Raw genomic sequence first — 19,431 nt, 5'->3', positions numbered from 1 at the left:
AGTAGATTGGAAAGAGAGACAAGACTGTCTCTTGACTTAGAAGGTAATTCTTTCTACAGGGCCCTGAGAAGTTACTTTGTCCATTTTCAATCAAACAAAACTAATGCAGTAAGAATCTTTGTTCAGAGGTGGCAAGTGGGGGTGAGGCTACATGGAATTAAGCTGGTGAAAAAGATATTTTTACCTCTGTGAGGAACTAATTAAAAGAAGTGATCGCAACAGAAGCAATATTTGAAATTAAATATAAGGAAGTCTTTCTGGGAAATATGATTGATTTATCTTTGTTCTATAATTGTATATTCATTCTCATATTTGGAGACAGCTAAGGAACCTTCTTAGCTAAAGGGCAGAAGCCACAAATGAGGTAGGATTGCCTTTAAGCTGGGTAAGACAAATCCCAATTCCTGATATATTGAAATGCATGATAAAGAAACAAGAAATTAGCCAATGCTTGTAAGAAACCAATGGCTGGGAATTCACTCCAAATATGGTAAAATATTTTAAAATGGGCACTTAGCAAATGGAACTTTCTATGAAACATGATATGTTTCATATTTCTCTGGCCCTCATCTATCCTGCCACGAGGTCTGTCCTAAAGCCCGTTGTCACAGAGGTACCTGAGAGATGGGTTAACGTTTCCAGGGGAAGAGCCTCCATGGTCGTGAGGTTGACATCTCTTTTCTGCCTTCCAGATGAATATGGGATCTGGGAAACCAAAGACTTTCCTACCAAGGGCAAGTCAACATACCTATATAGTTCTCACCCAGGAGTACTTCACTTTTCTATGGAAACTTACCTTTATTTTACCTATGAATCAATAACACCTAACCAAGTATAGAAGATGTTCATTGAGAAATCAGAACCCAAATGGGATCCTCCAAGCCACTATAGAATCATAAATTTTAGGTTTCTGCTCATAAGTAAGAAAGAAGAGTCAAACGAGAAGAGAATTCACTGCAGCTGCCGCTCTCTGAAACTTTCCACTTCCATCTGATTGGTTCCCTTACTTTCTCAACTTGCTGTCTTTATGGATTAATTGCTTCCCTAAGGAAATGGCAATTTCCATGTTCTGTTTATTATGACCCCACCCTGAACATTCTTTGGTTCAATACCCCAGTGTAGTGAATATCTAATCAATATAGGAATCAGTTGCCTTTGACAAAACTTTTTCCATCCCTGAATTTGTTCTAAAGCAGAATGGAGCAACAGAACTACAAAAATAGTATATCAAACCAATGAACAGAAAGGTTGATGTCACTTGATTAAAATAGTATATTTGGAAGAAGTAATTTTTTTCCAAAGCATAAATACAAGCTTTCATTCTCTGTAGTTATAAAGGTCTCTGTATAAAAGTTCAGAAAGTCTAAAGCTATAGAAAGTGCATGATGGAAAGTAACCACCCCTCATGGAATTCTGTATGCAGAGATGATGACAGCTAACAATCTGCTACTTCCACTCCAGTGTGTGAAAGTGAAAGTCGCTCAGTTGTGTCTGACTCTTTGCAACCCCAGGGACTATACAGTCCATGGAGTTCTTCAGGCCAGAATACTGGAGGGAGTAGCCGTTCCCTTCTCCAGGGAATCTTCCCAACCCCGGGATCGAACTCAGGTTTCCCACATTGCAGGCAGATTCTTTACCAGCTGAGCCACCAGGGAAGCCCAATGTATAATATATACCATACTGTTCTTTGACTTACTTTTTTTACTTATGAGCACATTAATAGTTCTAATGGGTTAATATTTCTAAAGAAATAAGATAGTGCCTTGTATATGGTTGCAAAGAGTCAGACACGATTGAGCAACTTTTATTTTCTTTTTCACTGTACATGGTAAGCACTATATAAGTATTAATTGTTATAAAGACAGCCGATAATTATATCATGCTTTCTGTGTGCCGGTAATAATTCATGTAGTTGCTACAACAATGTAAGAGGTAGGTGCTATTTTTACCCCTGTTTTAGAGATGAGGAAACTGAAATTCAGAGATAGGAAACATACCCAAATTACATATATGGTGCATAGTTATAGAAGTTACTACTTACAGATTGATCTCATCCTTTTTAATGGTCCACATGAACTTTATCACATAATGTCAGCCTCTTATTGATGCAAATTTAAATTGTATTTAAAAACTTGCTATTATAAACAATTTTGTGATAATCTTACTTTGGGTAATATACCATTATCCATCCACTGAATTTTAACTTTAGTCTTTATATTTTTCACTTGTTAAAATTATATTTAATTCTTTATCAGACTTGCCTTTCTTCTTCTTAATGTATTTTTCTCTTTTGTTGTTCCTCCTTTTGCGTGTTTCATTTTAACATATTCATTTGAGAGTATTTATTATATTGTGTTGTTAATTGGATTTCCTGGGGCTTAAATCTCTTTACATATTGTGTTAGCTACCTCTCACTCAAGGCAAGTTTTTTCCTGTGGATGTGATAATTTTGCATTGTGAATGCATCCTCAGTATGGCTTAATCTAAACCCTAACCGGTGTAAAGTGTTTTGTTTTTCAGCTTTTTTGTTGTTAAATTTTTGACCTGAGACTAATTTTTTCCTTTAAATTATAGTTTATTTACAATATTGTATTAGTTTAAGGTGTACAGCAAAGTGATTCAGTTATTTTTTTTCCAGATTATATTCCATTATAGGTTAAAGATATTGAATGTAATTCCCCTATGCAATACAGTGAATCCTGTTGCTTATCTATTTTATGTAGTTTGTTAATCCCATACTCCTAATTTGTCCCTCCTTCCCTCCTTCTCCCCCTTTTCTTAACAATAAATTTGTTTTCTGTGTCAGTGAATCTGTTTCTGTTTGTATGTAGATTCATTTGTATTATATTTTAGATTTCACATATAGTGCTTATCTTTCTCTGTCTGACTTAACCTCACTAAGTATAATATTCTCTAGATCCATGTTCGGAGAAGGCAATGGCACCCCACTCCAGTACTCTTGCCTGGAAAATCCCATGGATGGAAGAGCCTGGTGGGCTGCAGTCCATGGGGTCGCTAAGAGTCAGACACGACTGAGCGACTTCACTTTCACTTCTCACTTTCACGCATTGGAGAAGGAAATGGCAACCCACTCCGGTGTTCTTGCCTGGAGAGTCCCAGGGACGGGGGAGCCTGGTGGGCTACCGTCTATGGGGTCGCACAGAGTCGGACACAACTGAAGCGACTTAGCAGCAGCAGCAGATCCATGTTACTGCAAATGACAATTATTTCATTCTTTTTTATAGTCAGGTAATATTCCAGTATATATATACCACATTTTCTTAAGCCAGTTATTTGTTTATGGGCACTTGGGTTGCTTCCATGTCTTGGTTATTGTAAAAGTGCTGCTATGAATGTTGGGGTGCATCTTTTCACATTGGAGTTTTCATTTTTTCTGGATACATGCCCTGGAGTGGGATTGCTGAATCATATAATAGTTCTATTTTTAGTTTTTTTAAGGAAACTCCATACTCTTTCTCCATAGTAGCTGCACCAATTTACATTTCCCTCAACAGCATAGTAGGGTTCACTTTTCTCCACACCTACTCTAGATTTAATTATTTGTAGACGTTCTGATAATAGACATTCTGACCAATGTGAGGTGGTACCTCATTGTGGTTTTGATTTCTATTTCTGTATTAATTAGCAATGTTGAGCATCTTTTCATGTGCCTGTTGGCCATCTCTATGTTTTCTTTGGAAGACCTAGGACTAGTTTTTATGTTAATTTCTCTAGCTGGGGATTTCTAAACTGGCTGTGCTGGCAACATGAATACAAAATCAAGTATAATTGAGATATAGTCCTGAGTGCTGGATATTCATTCATAAGAAAACTTCTTTTTTCTTCTTATGGAGAGAGAGACAAGCCTCTGTATTGCCTTTCTTTGCTGATGGGTAGAGTTTTGCTGGCCTACATTTTAACTTCTGTGGTTCTCAGCTTTATACAAGGGTATCAATGCCACTTCACAGGGGCCAGAGACTTTGACTTCTGTCCCTTTAAGAATCTTAAAAGCTGACCTTACACATTAAAGAAATGGGCACCTGTCTCATTATATGGAGGACGAGGTCCAACCACCCTGTGATCTTACTGCTCTGGTTTTCAAATTTCTATTCATTCCTGACTTCAGAAAATTTACATTGTTTCCTTACGAGTTATACAACTAAGCTGGCATTTCTGAATGTTTGTAGTAGGAAGATTTTCATGTTATCTTGTCTATCATGTTGCTGGAACTCTGTGTTTGATCCCAGGTCTGTGTATTTAGTACATAAAGATTCCGTGAGTCATCATTTCAAGCATTCTCTCACAGTATTCTCAACTTTCTTGCCCCCTTTTCCTTCCTGGCAAAGCTCCAATGCTTATATTTTGCCTTTGGATTTGGCTTTCTACTTTTTCTGACTTATACCTATACTGCTGTGCAACCCTGCAGGAAAAACCTAGAATGAAGCAAATTGCTGCCAGTTCGAATTTCTAGTCCTGTTCTCTGCTGAAACCTGCATGTTGCCCAGCAAGCTTAGTTTTCCTGTGACTCATCTCCCCCATTACCCACAGCTATTTAAAAACCTCCTCATCCCTCTGCCCCCCTTTAAAGGAGTATTTTCAGAAGATAATCTTACTTCCTACTTCCTACAGGAAACAGAACCCATCAGAACAGAGCTTTCTCAAATTCCATCCACCTAATTTGTGAACTCATTTATACCGGAATATACCCCCTTTCTCCTCTCTCCCTATTACAAGGAAGAAAGTTTCTTTTTCCTGTCTAAGCACAATAATCATGTAATTTACCATTGAAGCCAGGACATTTTTGAAAGTAAAAGAAGGACTCTATTAATAATTATTCTAGGATGACAGGTGTAACCCAGAACAGGGTAAAACTGGGTCATGTGATCACCCCCATAAAAAGTGTGTTGCTGAATTCTTTTACCTTCTCCAGCACCACAGCCCCTTGAAAATTCAGCCTCTTTCCTGTATATTCAGATTTTTCTTCTCTCTGGGTTCCTTCTCATTAATATTTTAACATTGCCAATTTTTTAAAAAACATTTCAATCTTTTTTAAAAGAGAAATTATGCAAAACCACACTACCTGTGTGCCAACGAGGCCTCCAACTACTGCTCACTTTTTGGACTCATCTCTTTTCTCTGCCAAATTTATTGGGAAAAAATAAATCTACGTCTACGATCTCTCTTCTTCAACTCCCATTCTCCTTTATTCACAGAATTTTGGCTTCTTGCTCCATCCCCATTCTGATCCTAATCTTGACAATGTCACACATGATTCTCCTGTTATTTAACGGAACAGACTGTACTTGGCATTACTCCATTACTTAGGTGACTCTATCTGTGCAGCCTTGAGTGAGTTAGTTACCCTGTGTGTTCCTCGGTTTCCTAAAATGGTACAATGATAGGCCCTTCCTCAATGACTATTAGTGAAAATTAAATAAAATAATCCCTGTAAAGCATTTAGTGTTTTAAAATGTTAGACATCGCATTGTCCATCCTTTTAGAAAGATATCCATGTTTGGTCATGGTTAAGCTGTATTGTTCCATCCAGTAATTTTGCATGTCACTCTTTGAACCTTTTAAGGCAAGGCAGAAAGGTAGAATCCTTTTTAATAAGATAGGATAGCAAAGAGCCTGTTTTGTTTTGATTTATTTGACTGCGCTTGGTCTTAGCTGCTGCATGTGCGATCTAGTTCCCTGATCAGGGATCAAACCCAGGCCCTTGCATGGGGAGCACAGAGTCTTAACTTCTGAACCACCAGAGAAGTCCCTAAAATATCTTTACATTGCCATTCCAGTGACCCAGCAGCCTGAGGATGGGAATCTAGAGAGGGAACTTCACTTCCATGTCCAAGGGTATTTCTTTCACCGTTATTATGGCTGCTAAGGTTTAGTGAACACACTGTACCAAATCTGTATAAACTGGCAAGGTTAACCTCGTTAGATGCTCATGATAGCAGAGAAACCCTATCTTTTCCTGGCATACCTCTTTGCCATAAGTGTAGCCCAACATCAAATAGCTCTTACAGGGCTCTTGTTCTGATTTGCTTCAACTGATTTGCAGCGTTACTGACACAATATGTAACAAATGATCATCTGTCCTGAGTGACCCTGCTTCATCTTCAGCTCTCATGGTTGTCGAGACAGCAGGCATTTGCAGGCATATTGGAATTCTTCCAGTGACTTCTTAGTTGCCTTTTTACCTGCTCTGAGTTGTTGGTTTAATTGACCCTTCTTTTAAATAGGTCGTGTCTGTATTATGTCTTGGACATGCCTCAACTATTTCTTTAAGTGGAAGCCAACCTCACAGAAAATGGCAACCCACTCCAGTACTCTTGCCTGGAAAGTCCCATAGACAGAGGAGCGTTGTAGGCTACACGCAGTCCATGGGGTTGCAAAGAGTCGGATACAACTGAGCGACTTCACTCACTCAACCTCACAGAGCTTCAAGAGCCCAAACAGATTTGCTGCAATATTTATGTTCTAATAGTAATAATTTTACCTGATGCTATTTACTAAATGCATAGTATATACCAGCAGTTGTGCTAAGCATGTCACATGTTTCCATGTATATTGACTACTTTAATAGGGACTAGAATAAAGTAGAAATAGATGTGTGTGCTAAAACGAGCTTATTACATCCTGGTAAAGTACCTTTAAATGATATTATGAGCTTTCAGTACTAGCAACTTGAATAAAATGTCTTGCATAAATTAACTGTTAACACAATGAACAGGACTATTTAAATGTTAGGAAGGAGAGCGTTCAGTTTTACTGACAGGCGTGATACAAAACTAAAGGGCAAGGTAAGACTAAGCTGTGTAATTGAACTCCAACTAATGAAATTGGTGGTAATTTTCTCTAGGCTGAAACTAAAGCAAATTGTTCCATTACCTTTGAAGACAGTAACCTAAACAATCAATGTTTTATGTCATGAATCAGAGGGCTCATATTTCATGCCTTGAAGAGAAAAATCTTCGTGATATTGTTTATAAATGGCTAACATTTGTTCTGTGTCCCTCCACACATAGTCCAAGGAGACACTGAATCCAAGCAGACATTCACTGTGTCTGAAAGTGTGACCAAATGTGTTTGTACGTTTGTTTAATTTTCACTCAGAGAGTTACATCAGGTGGTGGTTTCATTCTGAGCTTTAAATAGCATTGATCATTAAAAGATATTAAATTCTAGCAGCTGTGCTAAAAATATATCCTTTTTATGTCTGACAACCACAATTTCCTCCAAGTGTATTCCTTTCCATGAACAGTTAATAGAAATAAGATCGTTAAAGCTGTGAGAATATCTAGCTAGGCAATGAAGATAATCTTATAGGAGCTAATAGAAAACTGTGATTGAGAAGGAAGAAATGTAGGAAGGGGTCAATTTTGGCTTAAAAGAAAGGTGACATCAAGGTAAGCTAGGGGAAACCGAAACCTTTCCCAATTGAAATATAATTTGTGTCAATGTGTGATAATCACTTTATTGGTCAGATAACAGTAAAGCAGAAAAGGAAGTGATAATTCTTATAGTCAACATTTGTTGAATGTTTATAAAGGGCCAGACACTGTGCTAAGTACTACCAGTGACTTATCTCACTGAAAACACAATAAACCCCACTTTGCAGATAAGAAAATTGAGAACCAGAGAGGTTAATTCTAAGGCTTAAAACAGGAAAAGGTGGAAAAAGTTTTGCACTCCGTTTCCTCACCTAGCATGTGGAAAGTTTCTCTTTTTAAGCAAAATTGATATAATTTCAGGTCAAGAGGGAGCTGATGACCAAATGGATAGAATCCCTAGCTCAGTCTGGATTCTGATTTCTCAGTGAAGGTCTTTCACAACCAGCTGTTGAATTAATTGACTTCAAGGAACATTTTAAAAAGTGTAAAATATCTTGACAGTATAACTCATAGAAGTAGGGCCATTCGGAGTTATACATTGTGAGTCAGTATTTTATTTTTCTTAACCTTTCTGACAGAATACAGTCTGGAAGGAAGTTACATTTTTCTTTTGATACATTTTTAAGACACATCTTTTATGCTGAGAAAGATGAGTATCTTCAAATTGGTAAACAAGGGAGAGCTGTCCAAGCCAGGAAGATATTCTAAAACGGTATCCTGTTGTTTTAGTACTATAGTCTGTTTCAGCCAATTGACGGACTATAGATGGAATATGACCTATTAAACAAAGGAACTTTTTCCCCCTCCTTTCAATTTTTGAGTGTTGAGTTGATGGCCTAATATCTGGCCTAATAATTGAGGGCCCTAAACTCCATACTGCCTGTCTGTTTTGCAAGATGAAGTACAGCCTTCACAGTAGAGCGTGAGGCCTTCTGCTAACACCGTCATGAGAAGAAACACAGCTCCTTACCCTCCACTTCCAGCTTCACCAGTTTGGAATATGCTGTCCCAAGACTGTTTTTTGCCACACATCGATAATGTCCTGCGTCTTCCTTTTGTACATTATGAATCCTTAAGCTCCCAGATTCAAGAACCGCAGTCCGGGAATTTTCCTGCCAGAGATGGGTACATGAATTTTGCATGAACATGAGTCTGTCAAGGATACATTTGCTATATTTCATCAGGTCATCATTTTCACTCATCAGAAATATTATTTTAACATTTATTTGACATTTATTATGGATAGCATACAATAATAAATGAGATAGTATAAGATTCCCTTATAAAAATAAATTTTAATAACAATATCATAAGATACAGTTATTTTTATTTTCTTTCAATACATGAGGACCCCAAGGCTTATTGGATGTCCTAAATCAACAAGCCTTATTTTAGAATTTGATATCTAAAAATATCACACCTAAATTTGTTTGATTAAAAGCAATGCTCTTAACAAGCGTACTTACTGCCTATGTGGGATCCTTTTAAAAGTTGGAAAACTACAGAAAATACAAAGACTGGCCTTTATAATTAAAATATTACATCTATATTCTCTTTGGGGATCTAAATTCAGTAGTATATATAGAACCACTCCTTCTTTTAGTGTAGAAAACATAACAAAAGGAAAGCCAGAAAATTATATAGATTATCATAAAAATGAAAATTATTTGTTTTATTTTAAATAAAACAAAGCTAATTGATATTATGTTGTATTTCAATGAATTGATAGAGATCAACACCTATGTATCCCCCCATGGAATACTCTGAGTATAGTTATATGAAAAACATATTGTCTGTGACCTCACTGAGTTCATAGTAGATTATGCAAGGATGGAAAGAGACAATGATGATGCAGAATAGTAATTTATCAATAAATGTAGGTATAACATACAAAAGCAGTACAAAATAAGGATGTGAATAATGTATTTCAAGTTTGACTACTGTATATGATTGAGGTCATTGTCAAGGTCATCAGTCTTGAGTCTGGATGCTCTAACTTTACTCCAGAATATTCTCCTTCCTCTTCTTCCAAATCTCATTTCTTTCTCTCTCCTTCTAGAAGCTATTTATCAGGTTTAAAACTTGAAGCTTAGTTCCTTTTTAAAAAAAAAAAAAATCTCTTGAGTCTCTAAGATTCAATGTTAAAAAAAATAAATGATTCAAATACCAACCAACTGACCAACAAACAAAGAAGACTCTAGTTTAGCTTTGCTCTGCCTCTTTTATCATCCTTAACACTGCTGGTCCCTGTCTCTTTTCTCTCCTACTCAGCCCCAACTGGAATGCCTTATAATTTGCATATATATAGTTTTGGTTACAATATTGTACATGGAAAATATTTAGATTTGGTTAAAATATTTAGGTTTGGTTAAAATGTTGTACATGGAAAATATTTTATACTAGAAGTTTGTAAGTGTGTGACTGAATTTGCAAAGGATTGTTGCATTTGCAAATATGTTGTGTATACATGTTTTAACATAATCATCACTTACCCTGAGGGCACTGTCCCCCTTGATCCATGACACTGATGGTTTGGGATTGCCCATTGTAGTACATGGTAGAACTGCCTTTAATCCTTCTATTATTTTTACATTTATGGGAGGACGAGTTATTTTAGGTTCTAAAGGAAAATAAAGGAAAAAATTAAAAAGGCGATTTGGATTTACTAAACTTGGAATTTATAACTTTATGCTTAATTCTTAATATCTATTAAAAATATTCTTAGATGTATTATAATACAGAACTCACCAAGTGCTGAGCCATGTTTTTAGTGGATGTCAAGCAGAAATAATTTTTTTTAATTTAGATTACCTCTATTTTATCTTATTTGGAAAAAAATCAATTTGTAAACATATTAGGAGTATGAAATTATCATAGTGGTCTGCACTTTTTAAAATAGTTAATACAAAGTTAATTAAAATAAGCTGTTTCTATAACAACTCACATTAATTCATGGCAATAGACATGAAAACATATGAAAATAAAGGTTTGATATGTTTACATTTGTATACAATTCTGATTTATGACCTACTGCCCCTTTAGTTTCCATCTTAATATGACCATTAAATTTGATGATTAAAAATTAGATACATTTGTCCTCTAGAAAATAAATCAGATATTACTATGTTTATAATCAGAGAAATTCTGTAATACAATTCAGAGTAACTCTACTCTGCAAAGCAACCTTGTATATACTGTGAAACACTCCTAAATTAATTTTTTCAGAAGAAATAGTTTATGTCAGTTAATTTTTAGTCCCCAATACTGAGCTTTCAGAGGAAGAAGTTATTAAATCTAATGTATAGAAGAATTGACAAGTTCAGGATGCCAGTTATTTTACTATGTGAAACATTCATAAAATAGTGAAAACTAAATTTATTTCCTTAGGGATTTTATGTTACAGATAACAAAGAGAGAACTATCAAATAGAGTCTGTCTAGCAGGACAGACTCCTGAGAAATGGATGCATTTTACTCTTTCAAGTCATGTGCCATAATCACTGTGTTGCTTTGACATAGAAGAGTGGAAATAAGGAATTTTTTCCTCTTCTACTTCAACTGTGTCTGTGTGTTTGTGTGTGTGTTGAGTATTGAGGGGCCATGGTTTGGTTGGATTTTTAATCTAGTTATTTATTGCAATTTACAGGTGATATGATCCTGTACTCTGGCAAAAATACAAGACAAGTTGCAAATGACACCACCCTTATGGCAGAAAGTGAAGAGGAACTAAAAAGACTCTTGATGAAAGTGAAAGTGGAGAGTGAAAAAGTTGGCTTAAAGCTCAACATTCAGAAAACGAAGATCATGGCATCTGGTCCCATCACTTCATGGGAAATAGATGGGGAAACAGTGTCAGACTTTATTTTTTGGGGCTCCAAAATCACTGCAGATGGTGACTGCAGCCATGAAATTAAAAGACACTTACTCCTTGGAAGGAAAGTTATGACCAACCTAGATAGCACATTGAAAAGCAGAGACATTATTTTGCCAACAAAGGTTTGTCTAGTCAAGGCTGTGGTTTTTCCAGTGGTCATGTATGGATGTGAGAGTTGGACTGTGAAGAAGGCTGAGTGCCGAAGAATTGATGGTTTTGAACTGTGGTGTTGGAGAAGACTCTTGAGAGTCCCTTGGACTGCAAGGAGATCCAACCAGTCCATCCTGAAGGAGATCAGCCCTGGGATTTCTTTGGAAGGAATGATGCTGAAGCTGAAACTCCAGTACTTTGGCCACCTCATGCGAAGAGTTGACTCACTGGAAAAGACTCTGATGCTGGGAGAGATTGGGGGCAGGAGGAGAAGGGAACGACAGAGGATAAGATGGCTGGATGGCATCACTGACTCAATGGACGTGAGTCTGGGTGAACTCCGGGAGTTGGTGATGGACAGGGAGGCCTGGTGTGCTGTGATTCATGGGGTCGCAAAGAGTCGGACACGACTGAGCAACTGAACTGAACTGAACTGAAGAAAATATCATCTTTGTCACTTTGCCTGCTATGTAAAGCATACAATGCTCCTTCTTATCAATGACAATGAATATGTACATTTAGATAATGACTAGGCACCTTGATTGTGGGTAGAGTTGTCATATAGCTACTGATCAAAGCTTAGCTTGGGAGTTGATATGCCTGTGGTATAATCAAAGACAGTATTATTTATTCCTTTCATTGGGTTCCCTGAACTGATCCCTATGGCAGACCTGAGTCACAGATAATGTCTTAGGCAGAAAACCTTTGTTTAAAGCAAATAACTACTATCTTCCTCAGTGAAAAAGTTATCTTTGCCATCTGTTGATGAGAGGTCAGGAGAGCCTTTTTGAGAATTGATGATGAAGTAAACTAGAAGTGAATTGAGTACTGATGTGGAGTGATGGATTCCCCAGTCTAAGGGAGCATGATTCAGGTGGAGCCCTGAGCATTGACTAATCAGAACTGGTTATCTGTTGAAGTTGGATGCTGGAGGTGTCCTGCTATGCCAAAATTGAGCCTTTAGTTGTTGGCCCATAAAGAATCTAGGGGCAGGAGCCCCTAAAGAGGTCCTAGGTAGTAGGAGTAGCAATGGGGTAGGGACCCTGAGGGTCTCAGGAAACAGCTTTTAGCAAGCAGTGCAGAAGCATTCCAAAATGACAACTGGGATGGCCACACCAGCGTGTACCCACACTAGGCGAGCCTTCCAAAGAGAAAGTGGAGAAAGAAGAGGAGAGAAGAAGAAAAGCGGGTTTAGGATGGAACCCAAATCAAGAACATTTAGTGCCAAAATGAGTATGAACAATATGCAGAGGAAAAGTAGTACCACAAAGCAGTGAAGTCCTTAAACATGCTCTTTCTGGGGAATCACACTTTCATTCATCAGCAAAATAGACCCTTCTTCCTTACTTGGTGTTCTTACTGCCCCACATGCTGAGAGAAAGCCTATTTGTGGGTACATCCTGACCTACTTACTCTCAGAATCTCCAGATCAGCTTTTCCCATGATGTCCTCACTACTTACCTATTACAGTTAATCTCGGACATCATTTCTAGGTGTGATGAACATAAAAGATTAACAGACCTCTGAGAAAGACCATGAACATGAAGGAAAAGAACCAAAATAAAATCAAAACTTAGCTTGAAGAAAACAGAAGCAAAGCAGGGGGAAAAATGGTTTTAAAAAATGTATAAATAGTATCCTTAGATAAGTGAATACTGCACCATGCAACACATAGAGTTGGCTATGAAAAACAGAGCAATCAGGGAAGAAAGAACACCTGGAAATTAAAAATATGGGGTTTTAGGTCAAAGTATTTAAAGATAACATCAGAATAGCAGCATGGTTATATTGAAGAAGGAAAAGTCAAGCAAATCTCCTAGAACATAGAATATCAAGATAGAAAATATGAGGATAAACTTGGAGTTATAAAAAAATGAAAAAAGAAACCTGATACTGGTTGATTAAAAGTTTAAGAATGAGATCAAATGAAGAGGAAGAAAATAGACAAAAAGTGTAGCTCATTTGGGGAAAAAAAATGGTTTTTAGAGCAAAATGGCTCACCTAAGACTAAGTAGAAATGACAAAGGAAAACACAAGCCTGTTGTATTCTTGTCAGTTTGAAACATTAAGAATTCAAGAAATAGAAAAATCCAAAAAAATTTAGGATAAACATCAGATTTATGTGTAAACAAATAAGAGAAAGATTTCTTATCTTCAACCTAAAATGTCATGTGGCAATGAATAATTGTCTATTAAAACCTAAAGGAAAAGCCTTTTAAAACTCCCATTTGTACTGAGACAAATTATTTACTCAAGATTGGGGGCAAAATAATGACTTTCAGCCATGCAAACATTCATAAAATACATCTCATGTGTTCACACTGAAAAGAAGCAGCAAGTGACTTCCTCCAGCAAAACAATAATAACAAAACTGAAAGATAAAAGATGAAAGAAATAGTGATGAAAATCAACAACAAAACTTCACACTAAAGGTCACAGGCGGAACTGGATTCCGCCATCTTTTGTATGGTGCTAATATGCATATTTCTGTGATTTTTCCCATCAATAATGTGATGTCAGAGAGGAGAAAATAAAGGTTATGTCATTATAAGACTGAGAGTTGACAAGCAGCAGGTGTTGGGGCACAAGGGTTCATGAGATTTGAGGATGCTATTAAGGTCCGCATGATGATGCCACACCAGGTAGGAGAGAGAACGAAGTGAAGAGAGAACTGAATGAAGTGTCCATTGGGGGGTCAATGAAACAGAGAGCAGAGAGGAGTTAAGAGCAGGAGCATGACCATGATGGTGATGGTTTGGAGTGGGAAGAAGGGCAAGAGGGAGCTGGACTCTGTTTTTAGCTGAGAAAGAGACTGATAAAGTTTGTCCCTTCTGTTTGGAGACAAGTCATGAGTGTGAGAAACCACTTCCCTCATCAGACAGAGCTGGAAACAGAAATATCCACGTTCAGGATGTGACCTAATGGGGTTTAATATTTGAAATACAGTCTATTTCTTGGGGTACCAAGATCATAGATTGGATAGACTGAAAAAGAGTTAAGGTTAACATCACAGGACTTGCGAAGGTCAAGGGACTATAGGATGAAGTGAATAGTGGTTCTGTTTCATGGCTGTTAAAATCCCTTAGGATAATGGAAGGAGTAGGAGTGGATAGAAAGATGATAAATCTGGAATCAAAATCTTTGAGAAATATGGGAGAGGACCTCAAAGTGAGTAGATGATGAATAGAGTTAGAGAGATTGGTCAAAATGGTATAAGCCTTCATGAAAGGAAAGGTTATGCACAGGAATACAAAATATAATGGCTTAAAAGCAGCAATGAACCCTCAGTACCTGCTAGTCTCGTTGACTTGAAGTGGGTAAGAAATAAACAGCCTCCGTTTAAACAGAAAAGTCATTCAAGTTTAAAAAGTCACTCAAGAAAATAAAGTTTGAAATAAGGCAAAAGGGTAGAATAAGTGTCTGCAAAGAAGTTAGACATTAAAGGGGTGTCTGGCTGTAATGAAACAACTTTAAATTAAAGGTACAGGGTAAAGATTTTAAAGAGGAGTTCCTGGTGAAAGATTTCATGGTGGTGCAAATAAAGAGTCATAAAAAAGGCTAGAAAATGGGAGAAGGCAGAAAACGATGAGGCTTGCCTGTAGGGTGGTGGGTGATGGCAGGAATAAAAGGTGTGGAACTGTCTCAAGGCTGTGATTTGAACTTGAACTTGTCTGGCTGCCCAGCCTCCAGATATGCAAGAGGCTCTGTTTACTCTCTGCTTCAAAGTGTACCAAGTCAGCTTAGAAATCAATGGATGATTCTCTTTCCCACTCACTCATCTTCACTTGTAGAGCTCCACAGCTCTCGGCAGCTCCTCCCACACCATTGTTGGCAATGCAGCAGTAAATGCCATCGTCACTGTCTTCCACGCTCAGGATGGTGAGGAGCTGACCATTCTCCCGAATGCTGTACCGGGTATCAAAGAGCCTGTGGGTCACAGACGATTATGGCAGGTTAGGGCCCCATCTGTGATTTTTTTTTACTATGATTATATGATCCAGCAGATGATTTACCAGTGGATGAAGCAGATTAAAGGGAAGAGGAAACTTGAGTTAAGTTCTGAATAAAAGAATAAGCTTATTTAGGAGTAGAAAGCTAACATTTTCTAATCTTTCCTAGACTGCAGTAATCAAAGCAATGCTGAGTCCTTCAAAAATAATTTCGAAAGGTGATGTCTATTGATAGGACCCACCCAACATAAAATTTACTTTATTTAGGAAAGTATATCATTACCCAAGATATGAGTCCTCTCCCATATTTACTGGGAATAGCAGCTAGATAATGAACACACAAACACGCACAAACATGTGACTTGCAGAAAGGGATTAACAGATACAAACTACTATATATACAATTGATAAACAACAAGGACCTGTTGAATAGCACAAGGAAATATATTCAATATATTATAATAATCTATCATGGAAAAGAATCTGAAAAAGAGTATACAACCAGACCCACATGCACACACACTGCATCACTTTGCTACACACCTCAAACTAACACAACACTGTAAACCAACTATGTGTGTGCTGCGCTCAGTCGCTCAGTCACGTCCAACTCTTTGTGACCCCCTGGACAACAGCCCACCAGGCTCCTCTCTCCATGGAATTTTCCAGGCAAGAATTCTGGAGCAGGTTGCCATTTCCTGCTCCGGGGGATCTTCCTGACCCAGGGATTGAACCTGCATCTCTTGTGTCTCCTGCACTGGCAGCAAGATTCTTTACCACTGTGCCACCTGGTAAGTCCCAAATCAACTACACTTCAATTAAAAAAATAGAAAAAAAGGGAAGGGTTAAATATACATATATATATATATATTGAATTAACTAACAGTTGACTAAGTATTTGTTCATTTATTAATCAAATGTTTGCGAGTGCCTGATAAGTGCCAGGCGCAATTCTAGTTCTGTGGGATACCTAGGGAGCAAAAGAGGCTCAAACCGTAAAAATTATGTTTTACATATATTATCTCACTAAATGGCATGCAGCCTGATCATTAAGAAGGGAATTAGGACAATGGAAAGAAATACAAGGGGAAATGTCAACCTAAAAGTGAGTTTTATGACCAAATAAAAATGCTTTATGCAACAAGTATATATTAAGCAGAGTAACCCCCCCTCAAAGATCCATGTCTTAATCCCCAGAACCTGTGAATATGTTAACCTTACACAGCAAAAGGGATTTTGCAGATGTCAAGAATCTTAAAATGAGTATCATGAATTATCCAGATGGGCCCTATGTAATCATGCATACTTGCATGCTATGTCGCTTCAGTCATGTCTGACTCTTTGCAACCTGTCGACCAGGACTGCAGCCTGCCAGGCTTCTCTGTCCGTGGGATTCTCCAGGCAGGAAAACTGGACTGGGTGGCCATGCCCTCTTCCAGGGGAATCTTCCTGACCCAGAGATCAAACCCACATCTCTTACGTCTCCTGCGTTGGCAGGCAGATTCTTAAGCACTCGTGCCACCTAATAGTGAGGGTCCTTAAAAGATGGGAGAGGGAAGCAGGAGGATCCGAGAATGAGATGTGATGAGACTGGAGTTATGCAGTTGCTGGCTTTCAAAATGGAGCAAAGGGCCAAGAAATGCAGGCAAGAAATCAGATTTTCCTCTAGTGCCTCCAGAAAGAATGCAGCCCTGTCAACACCTTGATTTTAGCCCAAAGAGACCGATTTCAGACTTCTAAACTCCAAAACTGTGAGATAATAAATTTGTGTTGTATCAAACCACTAATTTTATGGTAATTTGTTACAGTAGAAATGGAAAAAAATAATACAACCTGAAAACAAAACATGTAAAGGAAATGGATTCTTGATTTCGAATTTGATGGATGGCCCCCATCACACACTGATCTTAAAGAGGAAAAAGAGATATAGTAATTTTTGGTCTATGTGACTAAGAATGATATAATCACTGGGTAGTTCATTAAATCACTTTAAATAACTGGGGATAGCCATGATACTGACTCTCATGTACATTTTGCTTTGCTTTTGTTTTTTGCTATGTTTAAGTTTGCATAGAAAATGTGAATATTGAAATATTTTGCAGATGTGCTTGTGGACTAAGAGTCCAACCACTCTGTGAAATAGAAACTTTCAAGATTTATAATCTGTTGTATCATTGCTGCTTAAAGTATATAAATTGTTTGTAGATTTGAGGGACGTAAGTATTTATAATTTTCAAAATATAAATTATTTTCCTCTTTCTTATTGAAGTATAGTTGATTTACAACATTATATTAGTTTCAGGTGTACATAGCCTAGTGATTCAGTATGTTTACAGATTATACTCCATTAAAAGTTATTACAAGATAATGGCTATAGTTCCCATTACAAGATAATGGCTATAGTAACCAGGAATATCCAGGTATATCCTGTTGCTCATTTATTTTCTACATAGCAGTCCCAAGTGGTGCTAGTGTGAAGAAGCTGCCTGCCAATGCAGGAGCTGAAAGAGGTGCAGGTTGGATCCCTGGGTCAGGAAGATCCCCTAGAGAAGAAAATGGCAAACCACTGCAGTAATCTTGCTTGGAGAATCTCATGGACAGAGGAGGCTGGTGGGCTGCAGTCCGTGGAGTTGCAAAGAGCTGGACATGACTGAAGCGACAGTACACACACACACACACACACACACACGTATCTCTTAATCCCATACCCCTAACTTGCACTCCCCTTCCCCTTCCCTCTCCTCTTTGGTAGCCATTAGTTGGTTTTCTATGTGAGTCTCTTTCTGTTTTGCACATACATTCATTTGTATTACTTTTTAGGTTCCATCTGTGGCTGGTAGCATAGTCTTTGCGGTTCTCTGACTTATTTCATTAAGGATAATATTCTCTTAAACCCATACACCCTGGTGCAAATGACAGAATTTCATCCTTTTTTATGGCTGAGTAAGATTCCATTGTAAATACATACCACATCTTCTTTACCTATTCATCTGTTATGGACACTTGGGTTTCTTCCATATCTTGGCTATTGGAAATAGTACTGCTATGAATTTGGGGTGCATGTACTTTTTCAAATTAGTGTTTTCATTTTTTTCTGGATATATACCCTGGAGTAGAATTACGAGGTCATTCAGTACGTATATTATTAGCTTTTTGAGACGCCTCCATACTGTTTTCCAGAGAGGCCACACCGACTTGCATTCTCATCAATAGAGTGTAAGGGTTTCATTTTCTCCATATCCTCTCCAACATTTGTTATTTGTAGACTTTTTGATGATAGTCGACCCAACTGGTATGAGGTGGTATATTGTTGTTTCTCTAATAACTAGTTATGTTGAGCATCTTTTTTTGTTGGCTGTCTGTCTGTCTTTGTGAAGGATGTCTAGTCAGCTCTTTTGCCCATTTTTTGAGTGGGTTTTTTGTTTTTATTTTTGGATATTGAGTTGTAGGAGCAGTTTATGTATTTTGGATATTAACTCCTTATTGGTTATATAATTTGCAAATATTTTCTCCCATTCTGTAGGTTGTCTTTTTATTTTATTAAATTGATTTAATAAAATGTATTTCAAGCATCTTAATTTGGTTTATAAGCCTTCCTATTCCAGGATTTCTGAGATAGCTTGCCTGATAGAGTACTTGAAGGCTTCCATAGCCCAGGGTAATTTCCCACATTACAGCACATATAATAGGAGGAAATACAAATTTTCAGTTAGAGTTTAGTGAAAACAAATACATAATTTTCCCCCATCCAAGTTCATGGACCCCAGCCTATGGAGCAGTTAAACAATCTAGCCCTAACTTAAGGTATGTGGCCTTCTAGAAAGCTTGTGGTTCCCTTTGTTACAGATATTTTGGAGTATTTTTGGTGAGATAGCTATTGTAATGAGGAAAGGATAGCATAACCTTTATATGCCAAGTAGAAATTTTACTGTTTGAGAGGTTACCTCACTATATACATCAGGAGTCCTTTCTGACTTTCGAAAGAAAAAGTAATGGTTACCTAGAGGTCAGATTCCTAGACAACATGCCTGACTTGATTGGGATATTGAAAGTTCGGGAAATGA

General features: G+C 37.5%; 1 protein-coding gene and 1 long non-coding RNA gene across 8 annotated transcripts in view; one reads left to right on the top strand and one right to left on the bottom strand.

Moving 5' to 3' along the window:
• LOC113897651 overlaps positions 1 to 11,153 on the top strand; it is a 119,286-nt gene extending 108,133 nt beyond the window's left edge. For both annotated transcript variants that reach the window (XR_003512385.1, XR_003512386.1), the window contains exon 4: positions 11,040 to 11,153. This is a non-coding gene — a long non-coding RNA (uncharacterized LOC113897651). The remainder of the gene's footprint in view (positions 1 to 11,039) is intronic.
• Positions 1 to 19,431, bottom strand: part of MUSK (muscle associated receptor tyrosine kinase) — a 101,792-nt gene that overhangs the window by 65,366 nt on the left and 16,995 nt on the right. For all 6 annotated transcript variants that reach the window (XM_027550490.1, XM_027550492.1, XM_027550491.1 and 3 more), the window contains exons 3-5: positions 15,193 to 15,344; positions 9,887 to 10,014; positions 8,365 to 8,506 (exon numbers count right to left, since the gene is read on the bottom strand). In XM_027550490.1, the coding sequence (XP_027406291.1) occupies positions 8,365 to 8,506; positions 9,887 to 10,014; positions 15,193 to 15,344 (422 nt within the window). The remainder of the gene's footprint in view (positions 1 to 8,364; positions 8,507 to 9,886; positions 10,015 to 15,192; positions 15,345 to 19,431) is intronic.

This window comes from Bos indicus x Bos taurus, chromosome 8 (assembly GCF_003369695.1).
Source record: "Bos indicus x Bos taurus breed Angus x Brahman F1 hybrid chromosome 8, Bos_hybrid_MaternalHap_v2.0, whole genome shotgun sequence".
NCBI lineage: Eukaryota > Metazoa > Chordata > Mammalia > Artiodactyla > Bovidae > Bos > Bos indicus x Bos taurus.
The sequence above is the reverse complement of the archived record's forward strand: the minus strand, read 5'-3'. Positions and strand labels throughout refer to the sequence as shown.